The sequence below is a fragment of the Mustela nivalis genome (assembly GCF_964662115.1).
Source record: "Mustela nivalis genome assembly, contig: HAP1_SCAFFOLD_1943, whole genome shotgun sequence".
Taxonomy (NCBI): domain Eukaryota; kingdom Metazoa; phylum Chordata; class Mammalia; order Carnivora; family Mustelidae; genus Mustela; species Mustela nivalis.
In genome coordinates this window covers 21,429-40,051 of record NW_028134721.1, presented here as the reverse complement: position 1 = coordinate 40,051, position 18,623 = coordinate 21,429, and the positions used below count along the sequence as shown (strand labels likewise).

The window sequence follows — 18,623 nt, the reverse complement described above, 5'->3', positions numbered from 1 at the left end:
AGAATCTAAGCAATTTAATACTTACATGTCAGTTTAAGCGTGCTTACTTAATTTTAGAATTCAACTAAACTTTGAAATATATTGAAGTAACTATTGTAAAGAATCTGAAGAGTGATTATTCCTTAGTTGTCTTGAAGTATTTGGAATATCTTAAATAAATTAAATCAGAAATTCATACATATTTGACTTTTGTTCATGGTCTGTCAGATTTACATTTAAAGATATATTAGTTTGCGGGTGCCTGGGTGGCTCAGTGAGCTCTGCCTTCAACTCAGGTCATGATCTCAGGGTCCTGGGATCGAGCCCTGCATCGGGCTCTCTGCTCGGCAGGGAGCCCCCCCCCACCCCCCCGGGCCTCTTTGCTTACTCTTGATCTTTGTTAAATAAATAAATAAAATCTTTAAAAAAGAAAATAAAAATATATCAGTTTGGAGGCTGGCTAATCCTAGAATTACTGAAATTATTTTTGTAACTTGAAGTTTGAATATGGATTGTTTTTCCTGATAATTTGTCTTCATTGTTGTTTGGTGTCATTTCCTGAAACAGTCTCTGTGAAGTGATGCATTGGTATTTTTTCTGTTGAATTTTTGTTCATTGTATTCCATCCTTGCAAAGAGATCAAGTCAAAGATTTTCTAGAATCTTCTGCCTGTGTTAGGGATTGATCATTCTTTTTTTTTCAACTTAATTTAAAAAAATTTTTTTAAATTTTATTTGACAGGCAGAGATCACAAGTAGGCAGAGAGGCAGGTAGAGAGAGAGAGAGAGGGAAGCAGGCTTCCTGCCGAGCAGAGAGCCTGATGGGGGGCTCGATCCCAGGACCCTGGGATCATGACCTGAGCCGAAGGCAGAGACTTTAACCCACTGAGCCACCCAGGTGCCCCGGGATTGATTATTCTTAATTTAAAAAAATGTAAATGAATTTACATCTATATGAATAGTAGGTGCTAAGTCGAGTGAGTCCTCAAAAATAGTAATGTTTGTCATCAGAACTGTATTTTAGTTCAGATTTTTTTTTTTAAGATTTTATTTATTTATTGATTTGACAGATAGAGATCACAAGTAGGCAGAGAGGCAGGCAGAGAGAGAGGAGGAAGCAGGCTCCCTGCTGAGCAGAGAGCCCGATGCAGGGCTCGATCCCAGGACCCTGAGATCATGACCTGAGCCGAAGGCAGCGGCCCAACCCACTGAGCCACCCAGGCACCCCTATTTTAGTTCAGATTTTGATGTATTATTTTATATATATGACATTTTGTCTTGTGTAACTAAAGAATACATGAATTAGGTTCACTTTGCTTTTCCTTTTTATTTTGCCTTTCATGTGCAGTGGTATGAGATTCAGTTTTTAATAATGAAATACATTAGACTCTATTTCAACCATTTCAGTAACACATTTAGAAGATGCTAAGATTAGAGACTGAGTATGTGTGTGCCTCCATGTTTTAGTGCTCATTTATTGATAAAACACACTTTTTTAAGTAAAGCAGTAAATTTTTAAAACAATTGGGCATTCACTATATTTTTGGAATCAGTGTATAGGCTAATTGTCTTTTCCTCAGTGTGCTTTTTTACCCAAGATTATGAATGTTTTTAGAAGTTTTTATTAAAAGGATATTTTACTATTAACCATAACTGTCTTCATCATGAATTTGCAGCCTGCCTCATCTGGAGACGACAGAGCCATGTGCTTTACTTGCAGTGTGTGTCTTGTTTGCTGGGAGCCTACTGATGAACCTTGGTGAGTGTTGCTTTTTCTGGACATAATAGGCTAAATTCATCCTATAAGTAAGCTTCTGAATTTTCCGTTTTTCATCTAGATAGAATGATATTCTTGCCTTCTTCCATCTGTATTTTTGCTCTTGTCGTAAGAGAACGAGATAACACTGTCTTTGCTCTGTCCCATCACTTGGTGTAGAGTAGCCAAGGTCTTTGACTTCCTAAAATCCACATGGGAGAAGTGCCATAGAATAGAATTAGGCCGCGAACCAGAAGGTTCTGATAAGTAAGTTGATACAGCATGGTTAACTTCAGCAGTGTGATCTTGGTCAGTTGCTGGCAGCCTGTCAGTAGGGAATCCATGAACAGGGCCTTATGAGTTACATTTTTAACTTTGAAGTAATTTTAGGGAGTTGGTGGTGATTTTGAATTCTAATAGGTGAACGTTTAGAACTTGGTTAACATTAGAGATCATGTATTGAAACCTAATTTTTAAAAAAATAACTGAGGCCTTATTAATAGAAATAGTAATAATAAGAGCAAATATTTATATAATGCTATGTACCAGGTGTCATCCTAAGCACTTTATATATTTTTGACTTGTTTAATTCTCATATTTTAGGTATTATTATCTTCATTTTATAGGAGGGATAGAAATTATTATCCCATTCTAAATAAGGAAAATAAAATTTGCCAAAGGGCATATGGCTGATTAGTGATGGAGCCAGGATTTGTAGTAAAATTAGTTTGAGGTTTCTGAATGTTAATCAGCTGATATGTATGGAGTGAACTAGCTAAAGCCTGTCGGAGTGTACATATAGATTCCAGCTTGCAGTAGGGTTTACTGTATGAAAAATGGAAGTTGCATCTATCTGTGGACTAAGAGTTGAACATGTGCAGTTTTCAGTGTAGGTTAAGGTTCTGTTTGGAACTCAATCTTTTCCCCTAGAAACTATTTATATATATATAGAAACCATTTTAACATGTATTTTTTAGTTTCTCGGACTGATCCTCAGTTATTTCACCCAGCCCTGAAGAGTTTTACCAGGACATTATAGAATGTATCTTTATTCATAAATATTTTGGGGGGGAGGAAATTGACTCAAATATTCAGCTTGTGCTGTCAAACCTGTTTTTTCTTTTAAAAGATTTTATTTATTTATTTGGCAGATCACAAGTAGGCAGAGAGGCAGGCAGAGAGAGAGGGGGAAGCAGGCTCCCCGCTGAGCAGAGATCCTGATGTGGGGCTCAATCCCAGGACCATGGCTCAATCCCAGGCTCAATCCCTGGGACCATGGCCTGAGCCAAAGGCAGAGGCTTTAACCCACTGTGCCACCCAGGCGCCCCAAAACCGGTCTTTTTTGACATGGTAGGGAGTCAAGGATTCTATAACTTCTTGCCCCACGATTCAGGATTCCTCAAATTTAAGCAATTGGTAGCATCTCTGAGGGCTTGAGAACATCGTTCTAAATGGATAGGAGAGAAAAGGATTGAAGAGAGTTGGGAAGCTGAGCCTAGGTACCTTGTGAATCTGTACAGGGCGGGGGAAGGAGCACTTGCAGGTAGACAATGGGACTCTCATATTTTGATGGCAGGAGTTGATAGAGCTAGTTGGAGGGAGATTGAAGTTTTTAAAAAATAAAATGAGCATGTCCTATTATCTGGCAATTCCTCTTCTACTTATTTACCTGAGAGAATTAATTCTTCTTATATGCAAGGAGGAATAAAGTGGATGGTTAACTGCAGTGAAAAACTGGAATCATCTTAAATGTTTGTCAGGATGGAATAGTCAAATAAAGGGTGGCATGCTCATATAATCTAATATCCAACAATGAAGAAAATCAGTAGTTTGCTATTATTCACCATCAATAACTTTGAGTTATGTTATTGTGCCAGGAAGTTTGTTGTAGGATGATTCATACAGTAGTACTTTCATTTAAAATGAAAAAATTTTATGTACATGTATATGAAAACTTACAAAAATATTTTAGAAGTATACCACTTAAATTCATAAAAGTGGTTATTGGAGGTGGCAAAAGAGATTACTAGAACTGGATATTATAATTGAGTGCATTTAGCTTTATTTTATATAGTTATGTGTCACTCGTGTAAATAATATTTTAATTAAAAAGTTAAAACTCAGGGGGGCGCCTGGGTGGCTCAGTGGGTTAAGCCGCTGCCTTCGGCTCAGGTCATAATCTCAGGATCCTGGGATCGAGTCCCGCATCGGGCTCTCTGCTCAACAGGGAGCCTGCTTCCCTCTCTCTCTCTGCCTGCCTCTCCATCTACTTGTGATTTCTCTCTGTCAAATAAATAAATAAAATCTTAAAAAAAAAAAAAAGTTAAAATTCAGGGAAGAAAAAAGGGTGGAAAGAGGAAAATACCCTAGGATTTAGTTGGGAGGGAATCTAGTCAAAATATGTGCTTGGGGATGTCCTGTAAAAACAATTATTTAAGACATTTGCATATTTCAAGATTGTCTAGAGCTTACATTTAGATATAGGTAAGTTGTAGGTACCTTGTAAAAAGAAACATACACGCCCTAAGAAATAGCATATTTTGTAAGTATAGTTGTCCCTTCTTTGCCATGGAAATTCTTTTTTTGGTAGCAGCTTCCTGACATTTCAGATAATGCCTTGTAATTACCGCTAGTGAGAGTTAAAAAAAACAACAACAACAACAACAACAACCAGAAAGAAAGTAGTCACAGAGTTGGAGGCATAATTTTTAAGTGTTAGAGTTGATCCTGCTTTCAATATTTGAGATTTTTAGAGTCGTTATACCAGTCTTGAGAATTCCTAGTGTTGTATTTCTATTGAACATGTTAAGATTTTCTAGGTAAACAAATTTAACATTTCCTTTTGCTCATTAAGCATTTATGTGAAAGAAATAATGTATAGTCAATGAATATTTTCTTTCTGTGTTTCTTTGGAAAGATACTTTGCTTTGAAATTATTTATCTGGTCTCATCCTATAGTGCTTGTATAAGATGTATTTCTTGTTCTTAGTATAGGTCATTTTATCCATACTCTGTAGATCTTTTTGCTTTCAGATCTTTACTAAAAAGTTCTTTGTGATGTGACATTTATTGAGTTTTTACTATATGTCATTTACAGTTGTGGCTGCTGATAAATATAGATAGGCATATAATTATATGTAATTTTAAAAATAGCTATATAGAGGTATCTTTGACATGTAAAAATTGTATATATTTAAGATGTACAACTTGATGTTTTGGTATATATAAAAGACTGCCACAATCAAGCTAATGAATATATCCATCACCTCTACACAGTTACCATTTTATGTGTGTACCTGTGTTGATCTAATTTAGGATACATCCTCTTCTCAAATTTCAGGTATATAATAGAATATTGTTACCTTTTGTCACCATGCAGTACCTTTATGGAGAACTTGAAATTGAAATGTGTGAGAAAATATCAGACTTGACACAATTTAATCAGTATGTTAATATAGTATAAATTATACTATAACATTTTGTTTCGTCAGAGACTGATTTTATGTGTAATCCATTAAAGGGAATAAAATCTGCTGCTACAGTAAGTGGCTGGATATGTTAGAGTGATCTTGATAAGATTGAATAGTGTGGCATTTGAGTCTTTTTAATAAAGCATATTTCAGTTGTTTTATTAAAAAAGAAAAGATGATCTGGAGTTCTGTTTTAAGCCACAGACTTGACAGCTTTGTTGTTCACTAAACTTTTCCTTCCTTCATCTATGTAAAGGTCTGAACACGAGAGACACTCTCCAAACTGCCCGTTTGTGAAAGGTGAGCACACACAGAATGTGCCGTTGTCCGTCACTCTCGCAACAAGTCCTGCACAGTTTCCCTGTACGGATGGAACTGACAGAATAGCTTGCTTTGGCTCGGGGAGCTGCCCTCATTTTCTGGCTGCTGCAACAAAACGCGGAAAGATCTGCATATGGGATGTTTCCAAACTTATGAAGGTATGTTTCAATTATGAAGTAACAGATTAGTCATTGAGGAAGAAATCAGTCTTAAACTTAGGCTTGTCATTCATTTAGGTGCACTTGAAGTTTGAAATTAATGCATATGACCCAGCAATTGTACAACAGCTTATTCTGTCGGGAGAACCAAGCTCGGCAGTTGAATCAAGGAGACCAACTTTGGCGTGGTTGGAAGACTCCTCTAGCTGCTCAGACATACCAAAATTGGAAGGAGATAGGTATGTGAATTTTTTTAGTGGCATTTATAAAAGTTAGTGTTTTCCTGAATTTTATATTCTCTTAATTCTAATTAAGGGGGCAGGAAAAAATTATTAGTTCAAGAGAGTAGAGAACAAACTTTTGGTTATAAAATCTGGAAGAGCTGTCTGATTCTTGACAAAAATTTTCATTTAAAAATGCCATTGTCTGTAAAATGTACTTTATTTTCTGTCTCAGTCTATGCCAAATGGAAACAGTTGCTGCACTAAAGAATAAAGTCTAAGCAATGAAACAAAATCCTTGGATTAAACTTGTTATTTTACCTTCCAAATCTTTTCCTATGGCAGTTGAACCAAGTGATTTTGGTTTCCACTTGTTTTCATTAGCACCTCAAATTGTAGAAGTGCTAATGAATAGTGAAATAACCTGTGGCTAGGCAAGATGATCTGATTATTTAAATCAATTTATCAGTAGTCAGGCATGAGTTGAGGCATGATCATTATTGCTGTACAGACATTTTGGTAAAATTGTTGTGTGTTGGATTCTCTTCCATTCAGCTTTTCTGACAGTCTTGATTTCTGTAGCTGTATTTGATCTCTGTGGTGGCTGGAGAGTCAAAAGTATTATTTTTCTATACCCACTCATCTCCCAAGACACTACAGTTGTTAAGTCTAAACTGGGCTAGGATTATAGGAGCAACATATGCAGTATTCTCCAGCAGACAGAATGAAGGGTTCCAAAAACCACTCAACTTGTCTTAAGCAGTAGAAGCACTCCCTTTTAAGATTCTGAAGGTAGCAGTGTGAAATGGAGCCTATAACTGTGATCAGATGTCCTGATGCTGAGGTGATCTGTCATTTTACTTGCAAGGGCTTCTTATGTTAATAATGTGCAATAGACGTTAGACCACAGTCAGTGATTTAACAGTATTTTACTTCACAGTCCGTTTGGTGACATGTACTTTCGTTAAGAACTAATGTAAAACTTTATTAGTGCAAATTGTTTCATTAATGGAATTAATGGAAAATTCACAGTATATTAGTTGGGAAGGTCACCTCTGTCTAGTCTTTCTTGGTAATGATACATATAAATTATGGGTAGGTAAATATAAATTATTGGTAGGTAAATGTGGCTGAGCTCTGAAACAGACTGAATTAAAGCTTCATGACTATTCTCAGTTATTATAAATCCTATGAATAAATCCCCAGCTTGATGGAAAAGCAGGTGGCCTGTTTCTGAGTTTTGACCACATTTGTCTATAGGACTAGAAAGTAAGTGTGCTTGAGCTCTGTGATTTTCTTAGAAGTTAGTGGAAAATTAATAGGAGATAATGAAATTGGTATGTGCTTCTGAACACTTATTTATTTTTTGAAGATTTACTTACTTATTTTAGAGAGAGAGCACAAATGGGAGAGGGAGAAGTAGAGAGAATTGGAAGTGGACTGTGTGCTGGGTGCGGAGCCCACCCTGAGATCACAACCTGAGCCGAAACCAAGAGTTGGTGCTTCACAGACTGCTCCATCCAGGGGCCCCTGAACACTGTTTTTAAATAGAACGTTTGTCTTGGAGTTTTGTAATTAAGATTACACACATACGTGCACACACACACACACACACACACACACTTGGGTAAAATGTACATTTTCAGTAAACACCCAGTATCTCAGGTGGACAGGCACTATGTTGGGGTAATGTGCTGGAGTTGAGATATAGATCTCTGTGTGCTTCTAAGAGGTAGTCTTTCTAGGGTAGAAGGACGCTTTTCTTCTGAGCAAGTGAAGTGATTCATACAGATAGAGTACTCTTAGGTTGGGGTCCTAGGAGGAAGCTGTAGAGGTGGAACTTCCTCTCTAAACTGAGTCTCCTTTTCTGGCTTTCCATTCCCCCAAAGGTAGCAGGATTTCCATTGCATTGGTATCAAATATACAGAACCAGACTAATACTGATTTTGTGGCACAATATACAGTGTATTTATTTTAAAATATACTGTGTGAGTTTCATTAGCTCAAAGAATAATATGTTAATTGAACAAGTTAAAACTTAGCCAAGAAGCTTAATTAGCAGTATAGTTTGCTTTTGGATTGTTTTTGACCATTTCTACTGGAAAGGCAACAATTGTCTTTGTTCTGAATTTATTCAGGGAAGAATATTTGGGAAGGAAGATTATTTATTTGAGAACATGTTTAAATTAAATGAATTAACATTTTTGTCTCATTTTGTATGTTATATTTTTTAAATTGGTAAAAATTTCATGCATTTAACTTTGAAGTTGTGTATATAGTATTGATATATCAAAGCTGAGGTATCCATGTGATACTAGTATCTTCAGTTTTCAAAAATAGATAATCATAACTGTTTAAAACTTAGTCATATGTCTTATTTATTTTGCATGTTTGTTACTCTGCAAAAGGTTTTGCACATGTAAAAGGCTTTAATGAATCCAGTTCAACCATTTTACTCATGATTTTATTATGTAATGGTATGAGAATTTTCCTATCACATAATATTTTAAAGAAAAGATTATATTTTGAAAAACTTTAGAAAGAGTTTGTTTTGTTTTGTTTTGCCAGTTAAAGATGATTATCTGGCAAGGCTTTGTAACATTATTTGTAATTTCATACCAAGACACCTTGAATACCTTCTTAAAATATACAACTACTTAGGGCACCTGGGTGGCTCAATCAGTTAAGTATCCAACTCTTGATCTCAGCTCAGGTTTTGATCTCAGGGTCATGAGTTCAAGCCCTGTGTTGGGCTCTACATTTGGGTGTGTGTGATGCCTACTTAAATAAATAAATAAAAATAAAATAAATAAAAAATAAAGCAAAGCATACAACTACTTTATTTCACCTTTTTCCTTGATAGCTGTATAATACTTGGCTGTCTTTTTTTTAATGTGAAAACCCTTCCATACTTGAAAACTATTGTGTCTTAGTTTGGAGTTCTTTATTTTGGATAATTCACAATGATTATATTTCCTCTGAGGTTTATTTTTCCAATTTATTTATTTTTCCTTATTAATTCTCTGAAATCAGCCAATTAGTATTTAAATAGCTTAAGGCTAATTAACAGCTGATCTTGAACTTTTACACATTTTTTTGTTATTTAAATTATAGCACAGAATTGTCTTATGGACAGTTACTTCCGCTTGAAAAATTTAAAACATAGAAATTGTCAGAAGCGTCTAACTGAGCCCTGTCCCTTTCCCTGCCCCTTATTTCAGACTTTTTAAAAAAAGATTTTATTTATTTATTTGACAGAGATCACAAGTAGGCAGAGAGGCAGGCAGAAAGAGAGAGGGGGAAGCAAGCTCCCCGCTGAGCAGAGAGCCCTATATGGGGCTCAATCCCAGCACCCTGAGACCATGACCTGAGCCGAAGGCAGAGGCTTTAACCCAGAGTCACCCAGGCGCCCCCAAACTTTTTTTTTTAATAGAGATTACTAACTTGTATTTCATTTAAAATTACTGTAGTGCTTGGTTATTTCAGTTGTAAGTGAAATATATTGTTTCAAAGAGAGAGAGTTAATATTTTCTTTCCTTCAAAGTGCTACTTTTAATTTTTTAAATTTGAGATCATCAGAATTTTAGAACTGCCATAGAAGTGCTGTTTGTTAGAGTACAGACAGTCTCATACTGTACTAGAGCAATCTTTTATTAAATTATTTTCTTGTTTGCTGACAGATGAGAGTAAGGATAAAGATGGATGCAAAGAGGCAGGCTGGCAATGTCTTAACTATCCGAGTAGAGAGTAAATGAGGGACTTCCTGTCTTCTTAAACCCTAACTACTGAGTTATATTAGTTTCCCTTCTTGTTTAGGGAGTTGTTATTACCCCTTCCAAAACAAGGAAAGCAAACACAAAATAAAAAAGAAATGCATGTTGGTGTCTGTGTATGTGTTGTGTGAGAAAGAGTACGTGAACATAAACACACACTTATGTAGCTCTTTTATTTGGTTTTAGGACAACTTTCCAGAATTCAGTAATACAATAATTATTAAAACTTTACTACATGAAGCTTGTACTTGATTTTATTAGCTGCCTCACTCTTTTATCTGTTTATTTAACCGACTGTTCCCAGTCATACCTTAACAGTCTTCAAATCCCTATAAATTTTATTACAGATTCTTAGAAGTTTCCACATTCTGTTGCACTTATTTCATGATTCTTATTTATTTATTTATTTTTTATTTCATGATTTTAAGGTAATCCAGTACCAGCATTGTTAATCAGTTATGATCTCAGACTACTTACATATCATTTAAGTGAGTTTTAATAGTTTTGTATGATACTTACATTTGGGATGCAGAGCATTGGTTGTTGTAACTTTGCTCTTTGTCTCATAATATGTTTACCTTTTTTTGAAATTCAAATTATTTTTTACTTTGTCTTTAAGTGATGATTTACTGGAGGATTCAGACAGTGAAGAGCATTCCAGATCAGATTCTGTGACAGGTATGTTAAAAATGTCAGATTATCTATTGTTTAAATCCTTGCATTTATATAGTCATAGGAAGAGCTAAATATTACTTAATTCTAAATTTCTTAGTTAATGCAGACTCTACATTTTCATTGATACACACTTATTGAGAAAACTCAAATGTTAAACTTTAGAGATCCTGAATTAGTATACGTAGAGTCCCATACTTAAATTTTAAATGGTACGTATTTGAGCCAAACAAGTTAAAATGACAGTTTTACTAAATTTTTGTCACAGATGTCAAGGAATAGACATTAAGCTCTTTAGAATGTGTTAGTTTATTTGCATGATTTATTGTGTTGTTAAATAAAAGTAATATTGAAATTAAGGTTCTTTATTCCCAAAATAAAATGGGGAAAGAGAGAATAAATTTTAAAGTATAAAATCATAGACATTAAGGCATCAAGTAAGTGCTGCCTTACTCATTGTCTTATGAAATATTAAGGTGAAAGCATGTGCTTCAAATTTTAATGTAGTTATATAATAGGCAAGGCTAATAGTACATTTCAGAATAGTTTTTCCATATCAGAATTCAAATTCTTGTCATTTATTATAGGCTGAATACTTTTCCCAATACATAAAAGAGGTATGTTAACATCTGTTAATTAGAGTTTTGGCAACTGATTAAGATAAAAATATGTAAAGCATAGTACCTGGGAAGTAGCCAGTATTTTTTAAAAAGTTACTGTTATTAAATTGTGACTGTTCTGTAATGTCCTATCTCAGGAACTGAGAACATACATAACTTGTTAAATCTCTGGGGGAAGAGACACAGCTTTGTATAGTACAGTTGTCAAAAATTGAATTGAGTATAGAATAGCAAGCGCTCTCTAAATTCTAAATTGTCGTGAAAATTTTTTTAAAGCCCCCAGACAACACTAGACTGATCCGGGGTCAAACCTTAGTGGTATTTTGAAGTATTTTTAACAATGAAAAGAATTTTAAAGTAGGAAAATATGAATAATTTACAAATACATAATTAGCTCTAGAAAAATAAAGAACACACTCATTAAAAAAATTAGTCTGAGTAAGATAATGCTTTTCCCATTTTGTTGTCTTTTTGGAAAAACGGATAAGGGCACAATTGCATTTTCTTAGTCTGGGAAAGAATAATAAACTGGCCACAGGTTACTTGAAGACCTGGTTAGAGTTTGAATTCTTCTGCTAATTCACTCTTTGATCTTGTCAAGTCATTTAAACTCTCTGGGCCTCAGTTTTTCCTCTGTAAAGTGAAGTGTTTGAACTAAGTGTTCCTTTATTTTGTTCTTAAAGTTTTTGATTCTAACCATAACCTTTCCTTTGTATGCTGTAGCTTTGCTCTTTTCTCTGGGTCCAATGATCTCAGTAGGTATTTTTGTAATTATAGTATCTGTCTTTGGTCTGTTTCTTTATCCCTTTTCTTCTTTTATGTTTTTCATCTATGCTTAGTTGATTTTTCACTTCCTTTAGATAATATAGTCCTATTTATCTCACTTCCCAGTATCTAAAAAGTCACCATGTATTGTTGTTGGCTTTTTCTGTGATATCTCATTTAGGGTTGGGGCTTTTGTCCTTATGTAGTATTAAAAGGTAGGTATGGAAAGAAAAAAGTCTTCTGATTAAAAATTGTTAATTCCCTCCTTATAGGACTTAAAAGGAGTTCATTCATTTGTAGTAAAATACGTATAGTCGTCTACTTTACTTGCAGTTTCACTTTCCACAATTTTTCAGTTACCTTTGGTCAACTCTTGGCCCTGAGCAGATAACTTTCCTTCTGGCATGGTATGGTCAGAAGGTCCGTAGTAGCATAATGCTAGGACACGATGCGTGTGTCATTTATCCCGCTCCATCTCATCACGTAGGTTTTTTATCGCACATCATCACAAGAAGAGTGAGTACAGTATAGTAAGATATTTTGGGAGAGGAAACACATTGACATAACTTTTTTTTTTTAAGATTTTTATTTATTTATTTGACAGAGATCACAAGTAGGCAGAGAGGCAGGCAGAGAGAGACAGAGAAGCAGGCTCCCTGCTGAGCAGAGAGCATGATGCGGGACTCGATCCCAGGACCCTGAGATCATGACCTGAACCGAATGCAGAGGCTTTAACCCACTGAGCCACCCAGGCGCCCTGACATAACTTTTATACTTCTTTACAGTACATTATTAGAATTATTCTGTTTTATTATTAGATATTGCTGTTAATCCTTGTTGTGCCTAATTTGTAAATTAAACTTTATCACATATATGTATACAGATAAAGCATAGTACATATAGAGTTTTGTACTTCGTGCTATTCAGTGTCCACTGTGGTTCTTGGAACATATCCCTGCCTATAAAGTGGGGGACTACTGTATCTTCTAAGTTAATCTGTTATATTGGTAGTTTATTGGCGAGTTTATGGAGGCTCATGATATGAATGGGAGATGTGTTCCTTTCCTGAAGCATCTAAAATAAGTCATAGATGCTGTTTCAGAATTTACATTTACCAACTCTAGGTGATTCCCATCAAAGTGAATGACACAGTCTGAAGAATTAGGGAATTTATTTCTTAACTAAGAGATTTTTATTTTTTTTCATTTAAACTTTATGACTTTTGAAAGTTTCTAGGGGCGCCTGCGTGGCTCAGTCGTTGGGTGTCTGCCTTTGGCTCGGGTCATGAACCCAGGATTTTGGGGTCGAGCTGCACGTCGGGCTCCTTGTTCGATGGGAAGCCTGCTTCACCCTCTCCCACTCCCCGTGCTTGTGTTTCCTCTCTCACTCACTTTCTCTCTGTCCAATAAGTAAATAAATAAATAGAATCTTTAAAAAAAAAAAGAAAGAAAGAAAGAAAAGAAATGATGTCAGAGAGAGAAGATTGGTTTTGGGGTCAGATAACTGAATTAAGGATTCATTTGCTTCTTGTGAAGAGTGGGAAGAATGGCAGGAGAGAGAAGGAGGGTTCAAATAGAAATTCTTAGTTTTCGAAAAGTGCTTAGTTAAAACCTATTTGCGGGTACCTGGGTGGCTCACTTGGTTAAGCGACTGCCTTTGGCTCAGGTTCTGATCCCGCACTTCCAGGATCAAGTCCCGCATCGGGCTCCCAGCTCCTTGGGGAGTCTGCTTCTCCCTCTGATCTTCTCCTCTCTCATGCTCTCTCTCACTCATCCTCTCTCAAATAAATAAAATTTTAAAATCCTTAAAAAAACAAAAAAACAAAAACCTATTTGCTTACCTCAGAAAGTTTGCCTGAGAGAACTATTGGCTGACACTACCTACGTAAGCAGAGGAGAGAAGGATTTCCCAAAATGATTACCTGGGGAATACTGTATTGCAGTCTGTATGTAGCTGTATTATGTAAAAACTTGTTTTGTAGTCCAGTAGGTTTGAGAAATTTTGAGATAACAGATTTCTTACTGCAGTATTTGACAGTTTTCATTGTGCTTTGTCTGTCTTCTGAAGTAGAATGTACAGCATGGGCTGTTTCTTAGATACTACTTAAATGTTTGGGAAGAAGCAGAGGAATAATGCTTCTTGTCATGCTGCCCTTCTTAATGAATAGTCCCACTTTCTGTGCTATTTACTTTGAACATTTCTTAAATGTGTGTTAATATATGTAATTTATGGTTATTTTGTTTTTATCTCTCTCTCTCTGTATGAATAAACTAAAATAGCTTTTTCCTGGCAATTTCTGACCATAACTTTGAAAAAATCATTAAAAAGTCATTTATAGAAGTTTCAGCTTAGTCCAGTAAACAGTTGACCATCCTCAAGATTTATTACAGTGTACTACATGCTATCGAAATCTTATTGTCAACTTTTAATTTCGATTCTAAATTGTAGAGTTAATATATGTAACTTGCATGGCAGCACAGACAGACTGCATGTGAACGTAGCCAGATGAGTGGTTGCATAAATGAACAGCTTCATTAAATGGTTAAACTGTTGAGCTTATAGTTACAGTTTTCTTCCATTTAACTAGAAATGATTTCAGTTTTAGGTCATAATAGCAACATTATATCAAGTGAGAAGATTATCCTAAAAAAATGGGAAATTCGAATAAAGCTGTCAGTGAGCATTTTACAGAAATAGTTAATGAAATAGCAGAAATGGTGGGACTAGAACTTTCAGTACATGTTACATATATGACGTTCCATGAATCTCAGTTTTATGTTACTTGGGCACCTTTCACACTTTCATGCAGTTGTCGAGTTATATTTATTTCCTTTACTCTTCTATATTTTTCTTACCTAAACCATAAAGCCAATTCCAATGTTCTTTTTTTTTTTCCATAAGAAATACTTAGACATTATTGTTGCTAATAATGTTGTTGCTGACTGATAGGATTTATTGCTACTGAGAAAGACACAAATCGGTTCAGACTTTCAGTTCAATATCAAGAGATTGTACTTGGCTTAGGGGTTGAGTGACATCTGTTGCAGGGTTTTGTGTAGACAGACATAGCATGTTTCAAGCAGTGAGACTGAGAAATGACTTCTGTACTCTTTGTAAGGGGACAGCACACAATGGAGAGAAGCTCATTAAGGGGTAATGTAGTTCCCTTTAAATGAGCTATAAATTAGGAGGTAATGCAGAAGACACTTTGTGCTTCACTTTAAAATGGCAAATTTTGGGAATTTTTCCTTCCTGGTTATAATTTTTTTCTAAGCTGAGATTAAGATTACATTATGTACTATGATAATCAACTGATAATTAGTATGGTGGGGTAGGAGAGAGGAGAGCACGCTATGACTACTTCTAAATGGTATGAGGTAGGGAACTGACACTATAATCATGTTTCATGGATACTGTGAAACATGTGCGTGACAGTTTTAATGGTATTGAGTGTTTTGGTTTAGAATGGAAGGACAGAAATCCTGTCATTTTATACTAATAATGTCTTCATTCTTTAATCCTTCTCATAAATTTAAAGGGATGGGGGTACGTTGCTCATAAAGTTCCAGGAGAATATATTCTGAAACGAAAATGATTTTGACTCTCTTGAATACCTCAGTGGTTTTTCTGAGTGGATTTATCTTCGATTTCATTAACTTCCCTTTAAAATACTTTAAATTCTTCCACTGATGTAATTATAATGCACTAACTGATTGGATGAGTAAGAAAAGAAAATTAACGAAAGCATTATGCTACAGATTTGTGACTTGCCAGTCTCGAGGCCAATTCTGATGAATATTGTTCCTTTTCAAAGGGCATACATCCCAGAAGGAAGCCATGGAAGTGAGCCTTGATATAACAGCACTCAGCATTCTGCAGCAGCCTGAGAAACTTCAGTGGGAGATTGTGGCAAATGTCCTTGAAGATACTGTTAAGGATCTTGAAGAACTTGGGGCAAATCCTTGCTTAACAAACTCTAAGAGTGAAAAGACAAAGGAAAAGCACCAGGAACAACACAACATTCCCTTTCCATGTTTATTAGCAGGAGGTTTATTAACATATAAATCTCCTGCTACCTCACCCATTAGTAGTAATTCTCACAGGTCACTGGATGGTTTAAGCAGAACTCAGGGTGAAAGTATATCAGAACAAGGGTCAACTGACAATGAATCCTGCACTAACTCAGAATTAAATTCTCCTCTGGTTAGGAGGACTTTACCTATTTTGCTTCTTTATAGCATCAAGGAATCTGATGAGAAAGCAGGAAAAATATTTTCACAGATGAACAATATAATGAGCAAAAGTTTGCATGATGATGGTTTCACAGTTCCCCAGATCATTGAAATGGAGCTGGACAGTCAGGAGCAGTTGTTGTTGCAGGATCCTCCTGTGACTTACATTCAGCAATTTGCAGACGCAGCGGCCAACCTTACCTCTCCAGATTCTGAGAAGTGGAACTCTGTGTTTCCCAAGCCTGGGACTTTGGTTCAGTGCTTAAGGCTGCCAAAGTTTGCAGAGGAGGAGAATCTTTGTATAGACTCCCTAACTCCTTGTGCTGATGGAATTCATTTGTTGGTAGGACTGCGGACATGCCCTGTTGAATCCTTGAGTGCAATAAATCAAGTAGAGGCCTTGAATAATTTAAATAAATTAAACTCTGCACTATGTAATAGACGGAAAGGTGAGCTGGAATCAAATCTTGCTGTAGTGAATGGTGCGAATATTAGTGTAATCCAACATGAATCACCAGCAGATGTACAAACTCCTTTGATAATTCAGCCTGAGCAGAGGAATGTTAGTGGTGGATATTTAATACTTTATAAAATGAATTATGCCACTCGGATAGTGACTTTAGAAGAGGAGCCAATAAAAATCCAACATATCAAAGACCCCCAGGACACAATTACCTCGCTCATTTTGCTTCCACCAGATATATTGGATAATCGGGAAGATGACTGTGAGGAGCCTGTTGAGGAAATGCAGTTAACCTCAAAGAATGGCATTGAAAGAGAAAAAAAGGCTGATATTTCTACTCTTGGACACCTGGTAATAACCACTCAGGGAGGATATGTAAAAATATTAGATCTTTCAAACTTTGAAATTTTGGCCAAAGTGGAACCTCCCAAAAAGGAGGGCACTGAGGAACAGGACACATTTGTTTCTGTCATTTACTGCTCGGGCACAGACAGGCTGTGTGCATGCACCAAAGGTAAGCTGTTGGTTTGTTTGGGTCTCCTACAAATCTTATAAAATCAGTGTATATGGCATTCATTTATATGCATATCTAGTATGGATTTTAGATCCATATAGATGGAGAGAAATTTATTTATTTTTTTTTATAATGAAGCGGTAAATCTTTCTACTGTTTTAACTTTTTAAAACTTTTTTCTACTGCCCTAGGTAAGGATTCTAATTGTAAATAAGTTAATAAGTCTCTCAGAAAGTATCTTCTCTGCTTTAACCTCAAGAAAATAACCTGCTGTTGTTTCTGTGAGTCCTGACTCTGCATCTGCTCAAAGTTGTGGCCTTGGGCAAGTTACTTTAAACTCAGTAAACCTTTGTTTATTTATAGACGAGGATAAGAAGGCCTGTTACCAGGCTTCTTAGAATGAAATGAAGTCATGTATGTAACATTTTGGGCACAGAATATATATACTGATCATTACTTCCTCCTGAAAGAAAATTATTTAGCGAATGATTACTAGTTTTACCAAATAAAATTTTTTGTTGATTTACTCTTGACCTTTGGTTAATGGTTGAGTCAGCTTTGCAGTATCTGAGGCCCCATACAGAGTAATACATGGTGTGTATTTTTTTCCTCTACTTTTCTTATTATATATTTTAAGTTGGAAAAATAAAGCCATTTTTGAAAAGGATTACTGACAATGTCAGGCAAAATGAATAGTCTTATTGATAGTTTAGTAGGAGTTTAGGGCCGGGAGATATTTGAAGACCAGGTAACTATAGCCACTGGTGAGAAGAACTGGGTGTGAGGAAAGTCATACATCTCATTTGTGGTTCTTGGGAGGAATTAACCCGTGTTTTTCCTCATTTTAAAATTGCAAGTTTGGCCAGGAAGGGTAGTGGTGAATGTAGTGGTTCAGATGGCCTTCTTTGGAATACATCTAGTGAAATAAGGGGAAGAAACATCTTCAAATAACACCAAAACCCAAATTTAAAATTAATTAAATTAAAATTTAAAAATGAGCAATGCAGAATAACTCTAAAAACTTTGATTTAGAGTTGATAAAGTTTAGAAAAACCATTAAAATAATATGTGGTGTGAAGGATGATTTTGAAGTTTTCGATCACGTATGTGCCTGTTCACTGTTGTGAGAGCTTCAGTTCTCATAGTTCGTTTAGTCATCATGCTAACTTTATGCGGTGTATACTATTACTGTGTTCATTTTACAGATAAGGAAACTGAGGGAAGGAGAGGTTAAGTAACTTGCCTAAGTCACAGAGCTAATGAATGGCAGAGTCAGCATTCATACCTGGGCATCTGTAGTCAGGGTGCATAAATTATACTGCCAGAATGTAACAAAAGCATAAGACTTGGGGGTACCTGGGTGGTTCAGTTGGTTAAGCCTCTGACTCTTGGTCTTAGCTCTGGTCTTGATTTCAGGGTCATGAGTTCAAGCCCATGCTGGGTTTGGAGCCCACTTAAAAAAAAAAAAGTAATGGAACCCACTTAGAAAAAGAAAAAAGAAGAGTGATACATTGAGTTTGGAAGAATGTTTTAATGTGAAAAATTTAAAAAATGAAAGCAGTTTAATATGCCATAGGCCATCCAGAGTGGTGGTAGATTTGGAACCTGAGTGACCTAGCCCCAGGATACATCTGTGTAAGATACCAGTGTTTTCCGGAAGTATAGTCAGGGGTTAATGGT

The 18,623-nt window shown here is 35.7% G+C and overlaps 1 protein-coding gene across 3 annotated transcripts in view; it reads left to right on the top strand.

The window, feature by feature from the left end:
• LOC309858152 (dual E2 ubiquitin-conjugating enzyme/E3 ubiquitin-protein ligase BIRC6-like) overlaps nt 1-18,623 on the top strand; it is an 85,525-nt gene that overhangs the window by 46,012 nt on the left and 20,890 nt on the right. For all 3 annotated transcript variants that reach the window (XM_082750845.1, XM_082750846.1, XM_082750844.1), the window contains exons 6-10: nt 1,655-1,737; nt 5,461-5,683; nt 5,762-5,922; nt 10,297-10,355; nt 15,549-16,943. In XM_082750845.1, the coding sequence (XP_082606971.1) occupies nt 1,655-1,737; nt 5,461-5,683; nt 5,762-5,922; nt 10,297-10,355; nt 15,549-16,943 (1,921 nt within the window). The remainder of the gene's footprint in view (nt 1-1,654; nt 1,738-5,460; nt 5,684-5,761; nt 5,923-10,296; nt 10,356-15,548; nt 16,944-18,623) is intronic.